The sequence below is a fragment of the Epinephelus lanceolatus genome, chromosome 20 (assembly GCF_041903045.1).
Source record: "Epinephelus lanceolatus isolate andai-2023 chromosome 20, ASM4190304v1, whole genome shotgun sequence".
NCBI classification, from domain to species: domain Eukaryota; kingdom Metazoa; phylum Chordata; class Actinopteri; order Perciformes; family Serranidae; genus Epinephelus; species Epinephelus lanceolatus.
This window is the reverse complement of record NC_135753.1, coordinates 29,251,433-29,273,772: the sequence shown is the minus strand read 5'-3', so window position 1 is coordinate 29,273,772 and position 22,340 is coordinate 29,251,433. Positions and strand designations below refer to the sequence as shown.

The 22,340-nt window shown below is 41.7% G+C and overlaps 1 protein-coding gene across 12 annotated transcripts in view; it reads left to right on the top strand.

Annotated features, from left to right (window-relative positions):
- Positions 1-22,340, top strand: part of ntng1a (netrin g1a) — a 140,596-nt gene that overhangs the window by 61,919 nt on the left and 56,337 nt on the right. For all 12 annotated transcript variants that reach the window (XM_033638875.2, XM_033638882.2, XM_033638874.2 and 9 more), the window contains exon 3: positions 6,240-6,883. In XM_033638875.2, coding sequence (XP_033494766.1) covers positions 6,240-6,883 — 644 coding nt within the window. The remainder of the gene's footprint in view (positions 1-6,239; positions 6,884-22,340) is intronic.

Here is a 22,340-nt window from a genome sequence, read left to right as displayed (position 1 = left end):
CCTCTGTAATCTGCTCTACTCTTATTCTTGTATATGTATACCCATATATGCTTTGACCTGTTTCTTACTGCTGGTGATGATGAGAAATACACAAATACTCTCCACCCTCTTTAGTCAGAACAACCTTTTACATAAAGGTTTGTTCTTGTGTTTATTTTTAAGGTAAAGGTTGAATCACATATGATGAAACACCTTTTGTCATCGACATGGAGCCACTATGAGGAAACATGTGAATGGAGGGAGGAAAAAGAATCAGCGCAGCATGGGATATTTGCCAGGAACGTACAGTAGTTATTCACATATTCAAGTGGAGTAATGAATCAAAAAAATGTGAGAATTTGCATAAAAGTAGGAAGCATTTCTCAGTGGATAAAGTTCAGGTACCTATTCTCATTCCATTCTAATGGATAACTAAAGAAGCTACAGCAGAGGAGCATGTTCTTAACTTTGAATTCGTAATTGTTTAGATGATTAATCGTTGTTCATTAAATGGTAACAGTTTCAGACGCGTAATAAAAGATCTCAAAACTGTAATGTGCAGCCAGAATAGTGCCTTGATTTACGAATGTTTGTGCGTTAAAGTGCTTTAGACAAGTGGCACCACATACCCTTATAAATGGGTTCATTCGATATCTCAAGCACTAGTGCCCCTACTGGTTAGGGTAGGTTTAGAAATAAAATAACTCTATATTGACATGAACTATGGTTTCCTCGGTCAATTCCTGTGTTTGTTTGACTTGCAGCGTCAGAAACCAATGAAAAAAAGCGTAATTTCAGATCGGCATGATACACAGCCGGTTGCTGTTATAGTTTAACTGCGCTTGGTGGCATCAGGGGGAAACGTGGCGGGACAAGGATTTTAAGTTAAGGCGGCGAAAGTCCGGGTGGGGCGGGCAGGAGGGGTTGTGGATGGGTCCAACAAACATCGACCTTCACCTGAGAGACAGGTGTTTGTGTCCTGCCAAACCTTGTTCTTTTTTCCTAAACCCAACCACGTGTTGTTGAAGGGAAAAAAAAACATCAATTTGTGGTGTTGTACTGATGTAGTGCTTTTATTTTGAAAGAGACTGTATGTAAACGGTAAATTTCCTGTGAAAACGGAAGTGTATTTTGAAAGAAGACAATGCATGTAACAGGCAGAACTTGACACTGTGTCCCAGAACATCAACAACCAACACATCTTGCATGTCGTTTCTGGACGTGAAAAGTCCATGACCAAATTTCCATATGTGACAAGGTCGGAGTGAGAATGTGTTGGCCATGACTGTACAGGGAACGTCAGCTCAAATGATTTTGTGACTCATTGAAAACGTCCTCACATCAAATGGTGAAGTTAAAATAAAAAAGATTTTTGTGGGGGTAAAAAAAAATGATTAGTACATCTAATTTTAAAAATTACATGTAGTAATTGTAGTGTGTAAATGCAAAGAAAAAATATTTTGAGCTCTGTATATGAATTATAGTGTGTTACTTTTTGTAGGTTTAAGTATGAGCAGTGACTGAGAACAGCCTGGTCTGCAACATGTCTGAAAGCCTTGGTTGGCAAAGCAAGAGAAAACCACTTCCCTGTGACCTAAACACTACAAATAGTGCTGGTCTGTGGAGTGCAGCTGAATGGAATTAGTCTAATTTATTATCCTCTACGTTGCTGCATTGTTGATTTTTATTCCTGCAGTCGGCTGGTAAAATTAGCCTAAACAGTTTGACAATAATAGGGACAACACCAAAGGAATGTAGAGCAGCTTCCTGATGATTTGTGAAATCCACCCACAACAACGTACATGATAGTGTACATGAACACCCACCTGCACACACACGCTCTCTCACTCTATCTCACTGCATCACAATGCTAATAATCGGATTAAGCCGCTGTGTTTTGGGTGGGTCAACGCCATCTCTATTAGCACCAATTTAGCGTGACCTATCCGCTCTAGCAACCTCAGTGCTGGCTTTGTAATCTGAGATGGCTGTCCCCCAATCCTGGCCACTTATCATCACACTGGGATTAATAGAAACATCTTTTGTAATTACAGAAATGCTGCGTTGCCATGCCGAGTGCTGTCAATTATTTTAATGTGTGCCAAGCCATTAATCGGCTAACAGAGCCCTCAGCAGTGCCCCGCAGTAAAACACAGGAATCTGCCATTGATTTTCATGAGGCTGTACTCAGCATTTTATCTCCTTTCTCTTCTGACCGGTGAGATTATTGATCTTCATAAAGGCAGTATTTTGTCGTTAGGCGAGAAGCAGAGGAGACAGTAATGAAAGGTTTTTAACCTGTGTGTTCGGGGGAGTGCTGGACGACTGGCCGAGGTTGCCAGGTGCTACACGCAGCAGATTTTCAGCTCCTCAGCCACAGGGATCGATAGGGATACATCTTTGTCTGATTACAGAGATGTGCTGGTGAGGAATGCAGTTTGTGTGTGTGAGTGTGTGTGGGTGTTACAGTAATGGCTGATCACTAGATGTGCCTCACATAAAGACAACCTATGTAGTGTTTGCTTACTAACTCAAAGTCAAAGGTAGAGGCTACAGCTCGTCTTTTTGTGGCAGAGGTTTGGGCGTGTTTTGGGTTAATAGTGTAAAAAATGCTTCTATTTATAGGCTGTGGAGGAAAATAACTAAAAATTTACTAGCAGTATGTAAGTGCTATTTAGAGCTTCTTGTAGGATACTTGAGTATTTCCATTTTCTGCTACTTTATATTTCAGCTCCTCCACATTCATCTGATACCTACATGTTCTCTGCAGATTAAGATTTTACATGCAGTACTTGTAAAGATTATTTACAATATGATAAATTGTGCAAGATGAACTTCCCCAGCAGTAGATAAAGTAATTAAAATGAGCTTCACCTGAACTTGCTACAACATGAAAATGCTGCTTATATATTTATGCATCAATGTTAATAATCCAGTAATATCTTAAGCCCAGTTCATACCAAAGATTTGCACAGAGACGATTTGAAACAGCCAACTACTTGCAGTGCAACCAATGAGACGGTGTATCATCTGTACACAACAACTCTCTGTGCTTCTGTTCTGATTTCCAGCTTTTCAGGTTTATTTTGTGGCTGAATATAATTTGTAGCTTCTTAAAATATGAATGAGGATAGTGATATGTGATGTTTGTCATGTGATGTTACATTACGTTAGTAACAAACGTACTTTTTTGAAGCCAAGCCGTAAAGCTTATTTCTAAACCTAACCACGTACTTTGTTGCTTAAATCGAAGGAAGTAAAACTAAAAACAAAGTTTTTGACCCGTCTGAGTTTGTTTTGAAAAGAGATTGCATGCATTTAACGTGCAGAAACTGTACATTTTCCATGAAAATGGAAGTTTACGTTGAAAAGCCACAATGCAGGTAACAAACGTAAATTGACATGTCCTCCCTGAGAGCCTGGTCTCACTCTGAAGTCGTTGAAAACCGGCGCTTGGGCTGTGACTTGTAGCATCAGAAACCAACCAAAAAAGGGCTCCTGTGATGTTGGCATGACAGGCAGCCGGTTGCCGTTATAGTTCAACGCCACCCGGTGGCGTCAGGGGCAAACACAGCAGGACAAAGATGAAAGTTAAGGCAGCAAAAGTCCGAGTGGGGCGGGCAGGAGGGGTGGTGGATGGGTCCAACAAACACCCACCTTCACCCGAGAGAGCATTGTTCGCATCCCGTAAGATTCAACAGCCAAACCCTGTTCTTTTTTCCTAAACCTAACCACGTGTTTATTGTTGAAGGCAAAAAACGTCAATTTGCAGTGTTGTACAGATGTAGTGCGTTTATTTTTAAAAAGACTGTATATAAATGTTAAATTTCCAGTGAAAATGGAAGTGTATTTTGAAAGAAGACAATGCATGTAACAGGCAGAACTTAAGGTACCTTTGCACATCGAATGTGGACGTGGAAAGTCCATGTCCAAACGTCAATATGTGACAAGGTCAAAGTGAGAATGTGGTGTCCCTGAACATCCAAAAGTGACACTGGAGGGGTACCTAGAGTGTCATAATCTGATGTGTAGGGCAGCTGATCAAGCGTTGGTATTTGATGAGTTTGCAATGGAAAATATGTTGGTCAGCTGGATCAGTGATGTCACAGGCCCTGGAGTCCACATGTACATCACTGCAGCAAAGTGAGAAGTTAAACCACTGGATGTTAACGAAGAAAAGTGTTAAGTTACTCTTTAAATAAGATTTTGAACAATGACTTGTAGTGGAGTTTTTTTACATTGAGGCATTTCAGCTTATTCTTGAGTAAAGGAACTCCAATAATTATAAATGAGAATGAAGCAAATTTACTGTAGAAAAGTCTGCATTAATGAGGGTCAGGATATAATTACAGCATGTGAAAATAGAATACTGTTTAACAGAAAACTTGATTTCAAGGCAGAGATTTAATTAAAGTATAAATGTCTCAAAAAACGTTGAAATTTCAAGCATATAATACCACCTTTTGAAAGAGGAAGTGCTGTCACAAAAAAATCCACCTGTGTAAGAGTACCTCTGTTGTTCAGTGAGTATGATACAGTAGAAATACAGTGTAATTAACAATAAGTAATGGGGGCAATAAAAGGAACATGTTCTTCTCTCCTCCCAAGTCTACACCTGTGCTCCGATCAGAGTGCTCCACCGTCATTGAATAACAGTTTTAGGTCTCCCTCGATGAATGCACATTTCCAACAAGCCACAGCAACACAGTCGGCCATCCTGCATGCCAAGTGTGTTTTTTAGAGAGTGTGCATGCCCCCTAAGCAGGCATAACTGTCGCCTATGAGTTATTACACATCTGTCTGTGGCTACACAGTGCACCAGATGCTGCAGTTAATGGCACACCTAACCTCCCACCATGAGATGGTACACTAAAACCCAAGCGGAATTTTCCGCTGTCAGTCTGCTTTCTTCCTCCTCCGTCTCCTCCCAGCCACCGCTGTCCAGTGCTGGGAGAAGCCCGTAGGGGACGGTCCAGACAGGATATTAATGGGGCCCTCCAACAGTCAGAAGGCCTGACAGAGCCCTGTTTCATTGTCACCTTGCCTTGGAGGACGAGGAAAAACTTGCAAAGCATATTAGCCCAATGGAGCTGTTTCTCACTCTAACTTACTCGATCTCTGCCTCAACGCTTCATTAGACTGTCTTACATCAGAGGCCTGCTCTTCTCCCTGTTTCCTCACCACATCGCCACGCTCCCTTCCACACACACACATAGGCGCACACACAGGGTGACATCTCCCACCTAATCAAGTAGTGGATTATCTTGTCCTGATAAATTGGAGCTTGTAGCACTTGAAAGGTCCTCTTGGAGGAGTGCCTCCTCCCCCTGACAGCTAGATGGAGCCCCCAGGGAGCAAGGAGAGAACATTGCCTGGTAATGATTTGTGGTAAATCGGACAAATGTTTTTGGAAAGACCTCTTTCAAGCAAGGGATGTGATGAATTTAAAGCTTGCGAAGAAACTCTGAAAACCACAAGTCAAATCAGACACGAAAGATAAAAATAGACAGATCTGTTAGTTCTCTATAAATGAAGTTATATCTGAATTGATCAAATGGTCCAAAAGATTTAGAAGTCAAGTGCACAACCTGTTTTGAAGAGTGAATGTGCTCAGTGTTAATGAAGCAAGTTGGGAAAAATGAATACAGTACAAGAGCAACCTAAGAATCTTGGAGAAACGTGAAGAGCTCATGAGATCACTCTGAAAAAACATGACTAAAAAGAGACTGTTGCTTTTTTTCCAACGCAATTCATTTTATGAATTGTGTTCCTTTGGGCCATTTGACACAAACAGCACACACTTCTTGTGATTACAACATTGGAAAGCAGGAGAAAACAGACATCTTAATTTCATGACTGGGAATGATGTGACATTTGTAGTGACATGGTTTAACAATGCAGCTGAGAGGAAGTAAATGAGCTGCACTGATGAGAGTTAACAGAGGTGTTGGCAGACTCTTAAAAGATAAATGTGTAACATACAGCTATGTTCCTTCAAAAATTCATATATGACTGCACACTACGCTGAGCAGAGCACATGATACCCTCATTGTGATTCAGCTTAGGGCTTTACAAATCCCTAAATGATTCTCCTAATGACATAGTGGTGTATGTGAGAGAGACAAAAGCGTGCTTACATTGAGCTATCTTCATAATCAACTCTGAAAATGACCTGATTTGTGATTTCTCACCAAGACTAACAACCTTTCATTACCTTGTCCTCTTTCTTTGTTTGTTCCCTCTGCTCCCTCTCTATGCAGGAGAACCCCTACATGTGTAATAACGAATGTGACGCCAGCACAGAGGAACTCGCCCACCCTCCAGAGCTCATGTTTGACATCGAGGGCCGTAACCCCACAACTTTTTGGCAGTCCACATCTTGGAAGAAGTACCCGAAGGCCCTCCTCGTCAACATCACACTATCTTGGAACAAGACCATCGAGCTGACCGACGACATCATCCTCACCTTTGAGTCTGGCCGGCCTGAGCAGATGGTCCTAGAAAAGTCGCTGGATTATGGACGCACCTGGCAGCCGTACCAGTTCTATGCCACCGACTGCCTGGACGCCTTCACCATGGAGCCCAAGACGGTGCAGGACCTGACTCAGCATACCCTGCTGGACATCATCTGCACCGAGGACTACTCACGAGGTTATGTGTGGAAGTATGACAAAACAGTGCGCTTTGAGATCAAGGACCGCTTTGCGCTGTTTGCTGGGCCCCGGCTTCACAACATGGCTTCGCTTTATGGCCAACTGGACACTACCAAGAACCTGCGGGACTTCTTTACCATCACAGACCTGAGAATCCGTCTGCTCAGGCCTGCCACAGGCGCTACCATGGTTGATGAGAACAACCTGTCCAGATACTTCTATGCCATCTCTGACATCAAAGTCCAGGGCAGGTAAGACATGGATTCTTCTGTACACATGCCATCTGAGCAAAGCAAGCAGGGAAACAGAAACCTAGGGATCATAGAGGTCCTTCATGTGCATGCCAATGGTTTTGGTAATTTAATCAATCCCAAATTTGTTAGGGACTTTGCACCAATCAACTAATGTGTTCAGTGAGAGATTTTTTTGCTCTGTTGAGCCAGACCAGGTCAGACCAGCTATGGGTGGACTAAATCTCTGGAAGAACACGTTTAGGACCACTTCAGTGGTTTTTCTGTGGTTTTATTGCAGCAACAGTACAGCTACCCAATAGTGAAGAAAAATGCGTTTACCATTACCATTCCTTCCAATTAGGCAGCGGATCCATAATGATGTGCAGAGTTCACCAGTTGTCAGCATGTCTTAATTAACCTAGCTGCTTACGTCTTGCTGAAGCACTCTTTTTTTGGATGCCAAATTCACTCAGCTGTCTATTAGCCTGTGGAAAACGTTGGAGGTAGCATTTCAGCCGTCAGGTCACTGCACGTTGTAATTAGTGTTTGATTTACGGATTCCATAGAGGGTCATATAACATGAAAACAAGACGCCATTATTATACTGTTGGAGGATAGGCCGACAAAAGCTTCCCCCGCTTCTCGACGCTACTACAAGAGTCACTGGGGCATAGACTTAAGTGAATCTGTTTTACACTGTGTGGTTTTTCAATATAACAGATGTGAATGTGGTTGTAGGGGTGAAGGAAATGAAGATTTAATTACTCTTGTTTTGCTTTTCACACATGAGAGGCTCGCAGTACAGAAGTGCAGAGTGGCGGAACGTCACAACAATTCAAAGTTGGGAAGATGACTGCAAATAGAAACATCAGTTGTGCTCTGCTCAGTCACAGCAAACATCAGCTGCTCTAACCGATGTGGTTGTGTGAAAATATAAATCAAAGTTATCCCAGCTGAGTGCCTGGATTAGCATCAGGCAATAATTTAAAGACCTCAAGTGTTGTCATTATCATGCTACACTGGTTTTTGTCATGCCGTAATAATGTGTTTGCTGCTGTGACATTATTTACATTAATATTGTCAGATGCCTTCAAGCTATTTAATGAATCTCTAATTTGTTGATTTCTTTAATATGCCATTAAAATGGAGGACAGCCATATTACACATGGCTCTGATGCTGTGTAAATGGGCAGGTACCCTTGAGCACAAGGGGCTATGATAATGAATGCCTTGTTCAGAAATTGAATTTTTGACTTTTCTCATGATTGAGAAGGTCATTCAGCAAAAATAACTGGAGGGAATTTACTAACACAAAAGAGTTGGACGGGGCATCCATTCAACACCCGCTGAAATGAAGGGGGCTGTCATAAGCGCAGATTATTTATTCTATCTGACTAATCATGACCAAACTCATACATCCCTGTGGGGCTGTAGATTTGAGCAATGGCTGTGCACCACTATCGGGCTGCTGTCGTTTACCAGCCCGCTGCTTTAAGAGTGACGCTCGCCTGAGAAATGTTCCCCACTGTTTACCAAAGGTAACACACAGTTCAGCCATAATGAGATACACTCTACACAGAGAGGCTTCACTCTTCTTTTCCCCCCTCCCATGGCGAATCACTGCTCAGCCCCTTTCTCCATGCGTCGTATACGAGACATAAGCTCCTTAACCCCCGGAATACAGTTCTGTGAGACTCGACGGGAGCGATTTTGCAGGGGCAGTGAGGTTGAATCTGGCATATTTCACTGTGCTGGACTCGGCTGCCATCCCCCTGGATCAGGAGTGGGGGGGGGGGGAATACAGTAGGAGAGCTTGCAGATTTTCTGCCCTTGCCACAACAGTGAGAGAAACAAAGAAAGGAACCTAAGCTCTTTGCCAAAGTAGGTCAACCTAGAAAAGATAGAAAAGGAAGGGAAGAAGCACAACTTTGCAGAAGTAGACCTCTCTGCATCTGTAACATGCAGCTGAAGTTGTTACAGGGAAGCCAGAGGTGTCATGCATGGCCATTCTATTATGGTTGATTACGAGGGGGGACGGGACCAAAGGCACTGGGGAGAAAAAAATCGATGCAAAGAATTTCAAATCAAACCAAGCGTGGAGCTGTGAGATGGATGTGAACAATGCATACTGCCCGGTGACTTAAATGAATTTGACACCCTCACTGTTTTATTGTATCAGCGAGGCTAAACGGGTGTGTGGAGAAAGAAAGTGAGGAGAGTTGGAGGGATTTTCTAATTATCTACTGTATAACTTCAGTATAATTGCTCTGCCTCTTTTTCTGAATGCTTTACAGTAACTACAGGCTGCAATTTGGTCAACCACCCCATCCCCCACCCCTTACCTCAACCCCCCCCCACCCCCCCCGCCGGCTTGTGATCAATACAGTGTAATTAAAGCTGGAGAAGATTCAGGCGACTAAAGGATATCTTTCTGGCTCTCGGGTTCTCTCTTTCGGCCTCTGTCCCCTGTTCCCTGTCTCGCTCTATTTCTCCTAGACTTGTCTCTAAAGGGGCTCTGGGTTCCTGCCTTAAATTATATACGAAGACCCAGCCCCATTCCATTCCTGTGATGCTACTCAAGGAATAAACAAACACCAACTGCATGCCAAAGAACTGTAGGTGGCACTACTTTCATTTCATGCCACCGTCATGCTTTTTATTTGCCAAAATCTACAAGAAAAATCGTCTTCATAGGCCAGAATTTTAAATAACCACCAAATCTGGCAACACACTCATGCTGTTAGTTGCAAACCTGTTCCATGTTGTCAGTGCATAAAAAGTAATGTAAGGCCCATATCTTAAAATAAATTTCGACTTGTCTCTATGCTATGTTTGTGTATAGCAAATAAAAGAAGATAGGGAGAGAAAAGTTTGTTTCACCAGTTTACCCTTGTGACTGTGGGAGTTGTGATTCAATTTCCAAAGCATATATGTACCGCGGGGCATTATCAGGCAAGGTCAGCAGCAACCTCAAGGGTTCACAGACACTTTGACTGCAGGGTAGACAGGAAATTCACTTGAAGGGGCGAACTGGTCAAAAGATGGATCAACCTTTTTCTGTTTGAGATTCCACATCAGCCTCATGGAAAGAGGCAACGAACCCCCACACTGACCATGTACCCCAGCATCTCTGGATATAGCCATGGACAGTTCCCAGTCTGGTCAAAACTTTGGAAAGATCATTCTGATGTTAAATAAAGGGAGCTTTGGGCTCAACTCGTTGCCTTAATATTTAGCCAGTCTTACATTTTTCTTTTTATTGAATCCTTGGCAACAGTCCACAACACTTACAACATTTTCCAACTCTGGATCGATCACCTGACAACACACGCTAATGGCGGAAATAGACGATTTGTACTCAGCTGATGTCGGTGACTATGAAGAGACCAATGTCGCAGTTCTGGATTCACATTTTCTTTTAGAATCGAACATTGCACTCTAACCGCAATTTGTCAAAACAATCCTTTAATAAAGATCCATTACGTCTTTCTCCATGAAGCAGTTATGCTGCTTGTTTTCAAAGAAGGGATATGAAAACCTCTGTATTCAAGAAATTATTTACAGTACATTGATGTTTGCCGCTGCTTATCTCTGCTTGAAGTTAGTGGCTCGAGGCTACATTAGCCTCTACTATAATACACCTTAATCTGCAACAAAACTGGTGAAGTTGCATTTTGGGTAATGTAGGTGCCAGGTTAGATATTCTTTTCGCTTTTTTAAGCGTACATTGATTCGTGTTCTGTAAAAAATATGGAAATTTCTGCATTTGAATGTAGGAAGAAAATTTGTGCTCACCTAATACGTGAAACCGTTTGGATGTTACATCAAGGAAAATATTTAGATTTTTCAAACACTGTTTGGGTTGAGATAAATTCTGAAAGTACATTAAATCATATTTGCAAATTTCTCGAAATATGTACTAAAAACGGTGTGAAATCCATCTGTAGCAATCATGTTGCTATGCTCATTGCCACCGCCCACAGAATGTAAATATGTCATCGTGCCTTCACAGTTTAGTCATCATTCCCACTCACTTAAAGGATGCATTTCTGGCACAATATGATTGCATGTTTTGCAATAAGAGCACTGCATATCTGCGATACTGTGTCGTGCGTTTAGTGTAATAGAGCACATTATTATATCTTTGGTAATTAATTGTCATTACTTATCGTAACAGTGCAAGATAGTCTTTATTCAGGTAGTCAGATGAGAAGACTGTGTTTATACAGTAACTGTGTAGCTACCATCAGCAGCTGGTGAGTTTAGCTAAGCGCAAGTACTGGAAACAGCTGGTTCCGTTCAAAGGTGACTAAATCTGCATATAACACATTGTGGTTTTACACTGGATTGCAGACTGTTTCTTGGCAGTGTTTATGCTAAGCTAAGCTAAAAAGGACAAGTTATGTTAAGGGGAGTAATGTGCTGTATTATTTCTTGGCTGGGAGCAGCGACTTCCTTGAGTCTTGTCTTTACTAGGGATTCCAGGCTTACCAGACTCTGGGAAGTCACAGCTTCAGTCGGTATGCTAAGATTAGCCAGACCCTTGGAGGTGTGCTGGGCTTAGAAGCCAATTTTCCAATTTAAGAGGCCAAACAATGGAATCACTACTTCTGGGTTCATCAAGTAATGAAGTTGGACCCCAAAATACTTTTCCCCATAGACTTAAGTTAAGAAAGAGACAGCTGTATATCAGTGGATACATTTTTTTGAGTGTCACAATAGCCTCATTATTGAATCATTTTATCCCCAATCAAGTTAGCGGAGGGCTAAACCGGAAGTTAGCCACTTCGCTCGCGAAAGTCTCCTTCTAAACAGGAGCTGCTTGGTGTATCTGTTTTCTACCCTCCTCTGTGTGCCCAATAATGCGGAAGATTTGAGTAATTTTATACCTGGGAAGTAGGGATGCATGATATTGGACTTTTTGCCAATATCCAATATGTCAATATAACAACTTATTTGGCCAGTAACCAATATCGATATATCCACTAGAGACCGTGTGTTCTCATTTGAGGACATTTTGGGTTTACTTGACCTAACACTTCATTCTACTTAACTCAGACCTGTTGTCCTCGTTCATGGACACTTTTTGTGCCATCTAGTGGTAGTAAGAGCACAATACACTAATCCATGTACAAACAAGATGGCAGCCATCTCTGCCAAGTCAGTCTGCAGCTGATCCTGACACAAAAGTGGACAAAACCTGATCACATTTTATGGTTGAAACTTGTTTATTTATGATTAATAATGTTTGTAGTTTGATATGGCAACATATTCGACCAATTTTAGCAGCAGTAACAAGCTAAGACACTGTTGATTAGAAGTATTTGTGTGAGGACATTGGGACTTTATTATCATTAACAATGTTGAGTTTTTATACCTGTTGAGTCCTACTGATCCCAAATAGCTAGGGAAAAATTGAAAATGTATACTAAACATAAGACAAAAGTGTGAAGAGGATATTACACATGCATACTCTTATTAAGATGGCCCACCTGCAGATGGAAACATGAAATATATTGCTTTTCAATGTAATATTCATCCATAGTGCAAAATAAGAAAAAAGCATGTTGGCCGATTCTGATATCTCATTTTAAAGCCAATGTCAGCCGACACCGATGACATTCATCCCTACTGGGATGTCGAACTTCTTTGGCTTCATGTGCTGTTCATAGGAATGAACAGGGCCCCACCTTTAAATGCTGCATCCAGTTCTCTTTACACATCCATGAGTCAAGCTGAACAGTTGCCAGCTGTAGCTTCATATTTAACATAAAGATATAGAGTGGTATTGATCTTCTCATCCTATCTTTGGCAAGAAAGCAAATGTTTCTTAAAATGTAAGTATAATTCTTTAGGCCTTCCTACCACTCTGTTATGTCAGTAGGTTGTAGTAGTGTGGACTTGTTCCAACAACATCCAAAAGTACAAAAAACCAAAGCTTTCGTCTGAGGCAAATATAACAGATGTAAAAGATTAGACAGTTCATCTCTCCCACAATGCATGGGTCATACTATCAGTGCATTCTAATTGGCGTGTAGTTTAGTGCATGCTTTGGATACAGCTGTTTCAACTACAGATCAGCAATTTGGTGAGTGATGGCTCTATCGGATCTCCCCTAAGGGAGGAACAAACAAGAAGTCAATCTGCTTTTTTTCCCCCTCTCCCTCTCCCTCCACAGTGCTCGGCTTGCTCTTAGGCCTGCCTGTAGTCGACAGATAATCTATTTGTGCTAATTTCATGTTTCTCTCTGCCCACTTCCTCCTTGAATAAGTCATTCCACTTGTCTCCCCTCCTTAGTCTCTCACTGTCCGTCTCCCTCTCTCCGCGCCACCATAAGCATCTATTTACCTTCCGCTGTGCTCTGCATTTCAGCCTTGTTTTTTGAATCAGCAGTATGCATTAGTCATTGTGTGGGAGTGCGCCATGTCTGTAGGACAGTCCGAGCCGAGAGGTCCAGATTACTTGGACCATCTGTTAACATCCACACCACATGTTAGTTTTGTGGCTGTCATCAAATAACCCGCAGCCTTTTGTTGGTCCAGCAAAAATGATTTAAGTGAGGTAGTTCAAGCTTCAATGAGGCTGATTGTCAAATTGTCTAATGTATGTCATATTTACTGCAGGATGATGGTGATAGAAGTGAAGCGGCCATTAGTCATCAAAGAGGAAATACTGGTACTGTGGTGGCCTCTCAGAGGCCAGAGCTATAAAGTGGTTGTATCATACATCCAATTCATTCTGCCCTCATTTATCAATCTGTCACTTTGCTGTCCACACGGCCATTTTCATACACTGCTGCAGCTTGTGCAAAGATGGCACTGCAATTACTGGGCCATTATGACCCGGACCACTGCACTTACAGTGTTGTGCCATAAAGTAATATCACCTTGTGCAGTAAAGCAATGCAGCAGATTATACATCAACAAATGGGAATGGGACAAATGTGTGATTATCAATGCTAGATAGCATTTCACTTTTGTAACTGATTCAGGTGGAGCTAGTTTGAACTTTTTTTTAGATTATTAGTTTTAGGAAATTTACATAGGAGTTGAAGAATGAGACGGCTTTTCATAAAAATACTTAAAATACAAATACAACAAATTTTAAATGTAGTTTGTTACTGCCACCACTGCTTTTTGATTCAGTTCAATTCAATTTTATTTATAAAGCCCAATACCACAAATCACAATTTTCCTCAGAGGGCTTTACGGCATATGACATCCCTCTGTCCTTGGACCCTCGCAGTGGATAAGGAAAAACTCCCTCAAAAATGTTAATATATGATAGTATATGTATGTGACCATAATAATTATATGTGTTTAATAACAGTAGAAGTATGACAAATAATAACAGCAGTAATAGGATGCATCATGTAGGACCATGGCAGCAGTGTAACCACGACACATGATCCAGGCGTAGCCGCGATTCGAGGGAACCTGTGAGACAGTGGAGCACAAAGGCTCCGGAGTAGAAGTCAAGTTAGTGACATGAAGTAATAGGACATGAATGTTAGGAAATGAAGAACTAACTTTTCAGAATCTGAGAGAAAGAGAGAGAGAGAGAGAGAGAGAGAGAGAGAGAGAAGGGGCTCAGTGTGTCATAAGAGGTGCCCCCGCAGCCCTATAGGCCTATATCAGCCTAACCAGGGGCTGGACCAAGGCATACAGTACAGTATGGAAACATAAATTGCGTTGTGTTTGTTTTGATAGTTGCTTCACACTGTATTGTAGTGGAACTCTTTCTGTGTGTGATTAGACATCTCATTGTAAAAATTAAATTGTTTCATGGCCTGAGTCTATCCTCCGACCCCTCACTTGCCCCCTCCAGCAGCCTCCGGGGCTGAAAAATGAAGCCAACGCAGACGTGCCAAAAACTTCTTCGAATGGCCATGTGAGGCTGGCTCCAAACACAAGTCAATCTCCATAGACCCCCATGTTAAAATGTGAACGAGGGGTCACCATAGACTGTATGACCCTCTCCTGCTCCTCAGCTCCACCCTCTCATCCAAATGTGGTCACGTCTGGCTCCAAATATCTGAGATGGTGATGGCCAGAATGGCAGACTCAAGGCTTTGAAACAGGAGTCCACAAACCAATGGGTGACATCACCGTCTATGGCCCTCTCCCCTCCCTGCTCTTGTTCGTCCACCTTCTCACTTCAAAGTGTGCAGGGAAGTGTATCTTTTATTTACTTCTGCTGTGTTTTGAATCAGTTCAGTTTGAAGCTGTGAGCTGCCTTCCTACGCTTGTGGGTCCACTGGGAGAAGAAGCGTAGGATGGTTTATTAACTGGTGACCTCTAGTTGGCAACTGAAATATCATCACTCTTCTCATTGAAGGTTTGTGGTTACCTGTCAAGATTTTGTATCTTTGCTTGGAGACTTGTTCAGTTTTGACTGGATTTGCTTAGACGTTTGAGACCTTAGATGATGTCATTTAGGGGGGTGTTCTGCTTTTGACCTGCATTAACCTTCATTTATCTCAGCAGGAAACTTTACCTCACTTCATCTCTTTGCATCTGTGTTACTTGTTAGTGACAGAGCTCAATCAGCCAGTCAGTCGCTGCCTGAGATGCTACCAAACAGCCCCAGCTGCCTTTTTATTCCCTTTGTCTCTTTTTTCCTTTTTCCATCAACACCTACATCACCTGTCGCTCCTGACTTGCGTCCATTTCTCCACCTCTCTACCTTTGATCCTCCTCCCTCTGTTCGTCTCTAGCTGGCGCCCTCCCTACTTGAGTCTGCCAGGTTGAGGAGCTCAAAAGAAATTTTTTGTCAGTCGTAGCGGAAACTTTTTACTCACCCTTTTCCAATGCTCTGGAAGTGTGTGCTTGATAGGGCTTTGAAAAGTATGCATGAGTGTTTGGACAACAGAGCGTCTTACAGTTTTTGGGACCAAGCTCCAGCTGCAGAGAAGCAGGGGCAAGCTGGCAAAGAGAAAAATCTCTGCATGAAATAAATCCTGGTATGATGTATTAGTTCTACTTGTCCTTGTAGAGTTTTGACTGGTGTGAACACCTGCAGTCCTCTTACTGTCCTCATGCAGCTCCCACTTTAATCTATCAGTTTAAGAAATGCTTGTTAATGTGGATAATGAGAACAATAATGTTGAATTTGTCTCCAGTTGTTTACATGTGTTGAACCTTTACCATTCACAGTCATTTACTCCAGCGTGTCCCCATTGAGAGGCAGCTGCAGTGGGTGTGTCTCTGTGTGAGGCGGTATTAATATAGAAGCTGGCCCTCCTGTCCAATTAATTGGATATTCCCAGCTGCAAAAACCTCCCCAAGCAGTACACATGTGAACCGTGAAGGTAAGAAAGAAAGGATATGAGGAGAGGGCGGATTTGAAAAATGCGATAGGCGGAGGCAGAATATGAGGTGCATGGCATGGGCAGCAGTAGAGCGTAGTGCACCATATCTAGAGGCCACAGTTGCCTGTGCACACACATCTGCATACGGCTGCCGGCAACATCAGACCGTAGTCACCACGTCTGTGTCCTCTATGGCAGTGGACAAAAATGGGGCAAACACATGGATGGTTGAACAAAAATATTCTGTGTGATGATGTTTTTTCTGTCAATCAAGCCTTGGTTCAGATGCTTAATTAGCTCTCATTAGGGTGAGTAGCCACATTTTTAGCCATGCCGGCAGCATGGCTGTATGGATGACAATGTCAACCTGTCAGTCCACCAAATTGGTCACCTTTGAATAGATTATCATGAAATTTAGTCCAGATATTCATGGTGTCTAGAGGATGATCCTAGTTCTTTTACTCTAGAACCAGCTCAAGGTTGACATTTGTGGTTTTAAGTAAGGATAGACCGATACATCGGCCGGCCAATATATCGGGCCGATATTTGAGTTTTTTACTTGTATCGGCATCAGCCGATACACGCGTGGGTTCGCGGATTTATTTTTCCCTGGCACTTTTTTTCATTTGAAAGTATGTGGTTAAGTTGAACAAAGCTGTTGAATCCTACTTTTATTTATGCTTCAGCTTAAATATTTGTTTATTTTATAAAGACATTACTGGAAGATTTAAGAGCACTGAACTCTTTTTTTTATTTGAATGTATAATAATAATAATAATAATAATATTCTACCTGTTCTACCTCAACTTTCCATCTTGTTTTAGTATTTTTTACTGTTCAATAAATGTTTCTTATTTTAAACTTGAGACCTGTAATACTTGTTATCATTGTGTCATTTTTTTTTTATGTAAATTGAGGGAGCAAAAGCAGTATCGGCCCCAAATATCGGCTCAAGAAAATCGGCAGTCCATAATCGGTCATCGGCTAAGGGTGATGGAAAAAAATCGGTATTGGCATCGGCCCTAAAAAATCCATATCGGTCTATCCCTAGTTTTAAGCAGAATGTACCAACAGCTTTTAGATGATGATAGCAAAACACATATATGTTCCTCATAGGCTGAATTTCCTAGTGCAGCTTCAAACCAATACGTTCTCACTCCCAACTCATTATATACAGACGCATGGTCAGTGGCCCTAAACCTCTAGGTTCCCCTCTAACATCAGTTTTAGACACTCAGGGAAGGCATGTCAGTTGTTCATTGTCCATTACATGCCTGTGTCTTTTCAAAATAAACTCACATTTTCACAGGAAATGTACAGTTACTACTTGTTGAATGCATACTAGCCATACTTAGCTTAAAATGTGCTACTCACGTTATGTAACGTCACCTGAAATAAGTCACTAGTATAGTATACTACCCAGGACGCAGACTGGCCAATCATAATGTAGCACCAGGCCGGCTCAGACCAGGGTCCGACAACAACACAGCTGTGCTCCATTGACTCTAATGCAGTCGTTTCAGATTTCCTTCATTTTCAGGCTGGTTTTGTGGATTTGGAGCTAAATGTTGTGCCTGGGGCACGTCGTGTATTAATGATACTCGTTACCTGGAGAGGTTGGAAAAAGATACACATTTCTTCCCTGTTCCAAAACCAAAATCAAACCCTGAAAAGTGTAGGGTTAGCTAGCTAGCTACTGAAGATATAGCCTACTGAATGTATACACATGCTGCTTTTGCTTTTTAATGATTATAACAGTGAAACAAAGGCTGACCCTGCTGTACAGGAACCAGTGAAGGGAAGCAGGGGAACTTTGCTCATATTCTGACCTTGACCTTGATATTCAACCAGCTCTGTGTCATTGCACTGTGCGCAGATTAACGTTGTTTGACTTCCCCCAGAGGTCCCTGCCAGTCTGGTGGCGGAGGTCTGGGTGCTAGTAGTGGCACACACCATTCATCTGCACACACTGCGATGCCACACAGCTGGTTCAATATCAGCAAAGTTTCCCTTTATATTCATTGTCTTGTGTGGCGATCAGCAGTGATGTGGTGGTTCACTGTTACACTGTGATCTGTAGCCTATAGTTCGGCTTTAGCTTCTAACTATCTTTGTCTTTTTAACCTGTTGTTGCTGCTGAGTCAGTTTGACATCCTGGATATATCCTTCAAACACAGACTGTAGACCCCTCTGTCTGCTTCTCTCTGGAATCACTCTTTCATTTTTCCAAAAATATGATAACATTTCTTCAGGGAGTGCAGTTAGTTACAGTGTGTGCTCCATGCTTACTGCGACAGCTTGTCAGACCATCACAAAGGGGCGGGGCGGGGCTTAGAGATAAGTCATTTGACTTTTGGTTTCACAGCGGTCTCGCGGGTGAATGTACGGAGCTTGTTTGAACCATCCACCTCCCCTCCCATCTGCTTTATGTGGACTTTTTCACTCTTTACAGCCGACTATGGCACTTGCTCAGAGCGTCAAAAAAACAAAGCGGCCACATGGTACGTCTCACACCATGGCTAAAGGGTGCTTCTGTGGCAGAATTTGACTCAGAGAGCCACTGGCTAAGCATCAGTTTGACAAGTTTGTTGTGAGACCAGGTCAATCTGCCAGCATGGTTGTAGACTGTAGACGCTGCAGTGGCACCAGCATATTTCTGCCATACTCAACTGTCATAATAATATTGAGGGTATCGTGAAGTCATTTCATTTCATTTCGCCATTTTTTAGAAAGTTCAACATTTAGCACTTAAGATGTAGAAAAACATAATCTTCGATAAGGCTCACAGCGACCTGTGTGAGATGTCAGGCTGTTTTTTAGCCACATACCAGCTTTGACCTTGGTGCTGCTGGTGTTCGGCTGTTAAACTCCCACAGGGTTACATCAAAGCCAAAGCTACATTAGCACATCTTGTCTAATTACAGTAACTTAATATCATATAAAGAGGAGCACATGATTTTGTGAAAGATGTTTGGCATGCACCTGCCAAAGCAGTTATAATTTGTCTCAACCTTTTTGCACACTTTATATTTACATGCCAGTTTAAGATCCAATTTTCAAAGTGATATGCCGTTATCTAGTGCACGTTTTGTTTTAAGATACACATTAAAAATGGAGCTTGAGAGATTTCTAATCTCACCTAACCCAAGGGTAAACAGCACAGATAATGAAATTAAACAGGCAAGTTTAAATAGGCTTTTCATTTTCCTCTCTGAGATACAGTACCATGTCTCACAGAGGAGCAAGAAAATCAGGCACTTTGTCAAATTTAGCTGAACTTCAATATGTTGTTTCAATCAAAAGCTTACTCAGGGTTAGGGTCACGTTTCCAAATCCAACCAAATTTGACACTGCAAATCCTGAAGCACCTATTGTCATGCATACACTGGAAGTCATGTTGGTGTGATTTTGTTATGCAACTTCCAGGAATTTAGAGGCTGAGATTCATACAAATGATACCAGTAACACTCAGACTCGGTGCAGTGTGGATAGCAACATGAAACAAAGGTAAAAACATCCAAAGCTCCCTGTTCAGGAAAGAGTTCTCTGTGAAGGAAAACAAGTCGTGCAATGTTCTGGGTGTTGCTGCTGTTATGAGGAAAAAAGACACATTTTGTTTGAATTTCGAATGTGTTTTGTTACAGCAAACAACGACTTTATTCTCATTGTTCAAGGGTATCTGTCTGAGTAGCACATTTATTTATCCTACGTGTCTTTAGAAGGTGAATATGAGTGCGAGTGCTAAGGTGGACTTTTAACTCCCAGATTATTTCCATGTATAAACTACCTTTTCCCAAGCACAGATTCTTCTGGCTGCCTCTTTAAAACCTCCTCTGTCTTTCCCCACGCTGACTATCACTCTCACATACAAATGGCAGGATGAAAGAAGGATGGATTTTGACTGCTTAGTCTCTGTTTGCTGAATTGCCCCTTTCCAAAGACAATCCAGCTTAAACCTATTGTACTGTACTTCCATGATATTTCTTCTTTTGCTTTTTAATATTCAAAACACAAACAGCAGAGTGTTTGCTTTCAGCCATTTCCTGTCTGAATGTAATGGTTGGATGCACTGATAAAGGAGTCTGCCTATAGAAACCTCTGTAGGCGTAGTTTGTGTGAGGGAAGGCATCCAGGTGAAAGTAGCAATCTTTGCTTTGGAGAGAGACAGTGTTGTAGAATAAAAAACAACTTTTACTGCAATAAAGAAAATCCAAGTAAAAGATTTTTAAACACAAATGAATGCTATTTGTTTCTAATAATAGCAGTAGCAAGTACTTCTCAAAGTTCGATGAGCTAATTGAGCAAATTGACAGTGGCATCAGATGTAGTCCTTAACAAGCAGGGTGGAGGGCATGCACATCCAAAAAACTTTTACAGGTGCTGCATCAAAAAATCAAACTAAAGCAAGAACCAGACAGATCCACACATTGTATTTAAAGCTCTCTGTAATTTTAATTGTGCAAATTTCAATCCAACACTTTTTTGTGTTCCAAGCAATGACACCCTTAATATTGTGACAAGAGCGGTGAAGTCAGCAACAAGTGCTCTTTTGGCCATGTGGTTCTAGTGATACAAGAACTCTCTGACCATCTAACACTAGTACATAACCAGATAGAGGAGATAGAGACCAGGTCAGTAAAAACTTCTTGAACAAAGACGAACTGAAAGAACGATGTGAGCAGTTCAAAGAAAAACTTGAATCTGAGATCAAATCCACAAAAAGGAAAAAGTATGAGAGTCATGCAGAGGACTCTGACAAGGGACAGGTATACACCTAGAGAAATCCACCTTATTGTAGAGAGCGTACCAGACGGGATAACCCTGCCTACTTCCACCATGTACCTGCACCATCATCTGTGGAGACTGACTCACAAACCAGAACAGTCCAGCCTCCTCCGCTTCTTTTTTAGAAGACGCACCAAGCCAAGTTGGAGGTTGGAGCAAATACAGGAAAACACAAAGAAGACAAAAAAAATGTAGATAAACACAGGGTGAGACGATATTCAACCAGAACCAAGAAACCTTGAATGTTATCAGCTTGTCCAGCAAAGAAATGTCTTCCAGGTGTATAGAGCAGTGGTTCCCAACTGGTGGATTGTGGTCCAAAAGTGGGTCGGGGGTCCATTCTGGATGGACCACAAGTGACTCACGAACGTGTCGAGTTTGTTAAAACACATTATTTTTAAGTACAGTGAATTTCTGGCCCAGAGCTTTCATTTTAAAGTGCTGTTTCCTGCTGTGGAGTGAGTGACTAACGGACAGCTACTTAACAGAAACAGCTCAACGACATTATCAAACACAAGTATGATGGTGACTATTTCAAACTGTGTGGACCTTGACCGTATGACCAAGGAGAAATCTGAACCCTGTAGCTGGACCAGCTGGGAACCACTGGTAGAGAAGCTTGAAGTAAAAGTTTTTGTTTTGTACCTACAGCTTATTCTGAAGATTTCAATGTCTATGTTAATTTAAAAAAATCTCTAGGTCTTTACCTATCAAAGAATCTTTTTCTAATAGGCCTAATATAGAATCAGCTACAGATTTAGCTAGTAGCCATATGCAGCAGTCTTCTCCATGATTGCAGTCCAAGCCCCTTGTAGGTATTGAAATATCTTATATATATATCCACTTATGTTCCCCTCAAAAACAGATATGCCTCGTTGCTTTGTGGAGAGGGACGTTTTACAAGCCCTTAACAAAAAAAAGAGAATAATAACTTAACATAATAACTTATCAATAGATCACTAAATATTGCTTTCAAGCCAGCGCTGGAACTGCATGACCACGATCGAGAAATTAACCAACATTTTAGTAACTAGGGTTGAGCTGAACACTTGGATTAAGGCACAGATAATGTACTTTATACAAATACGAGTACTGTATGACTAAGATATGTCAATATCTGTACTCCTGATAGGGGGAAACTCTCATTTGGGTACCTGTGTCGAATCTCATACTCTTTTCATTAAAAAATTACCTAAAGCTCAATTCTGAGATTGTTGTATGTAAATAGTTTTCTAACAAGTAATACATAAAGCATTTTCTGATTAACCCCATATCAATTTTAAGCTTGATACAAAAACTTCCAATTAGGTCCAACCCAGTTTCATTTTCAACTCCACCCTCTTCCTGTCTAACACCGTCCATTTCGAATATAGATGCAGA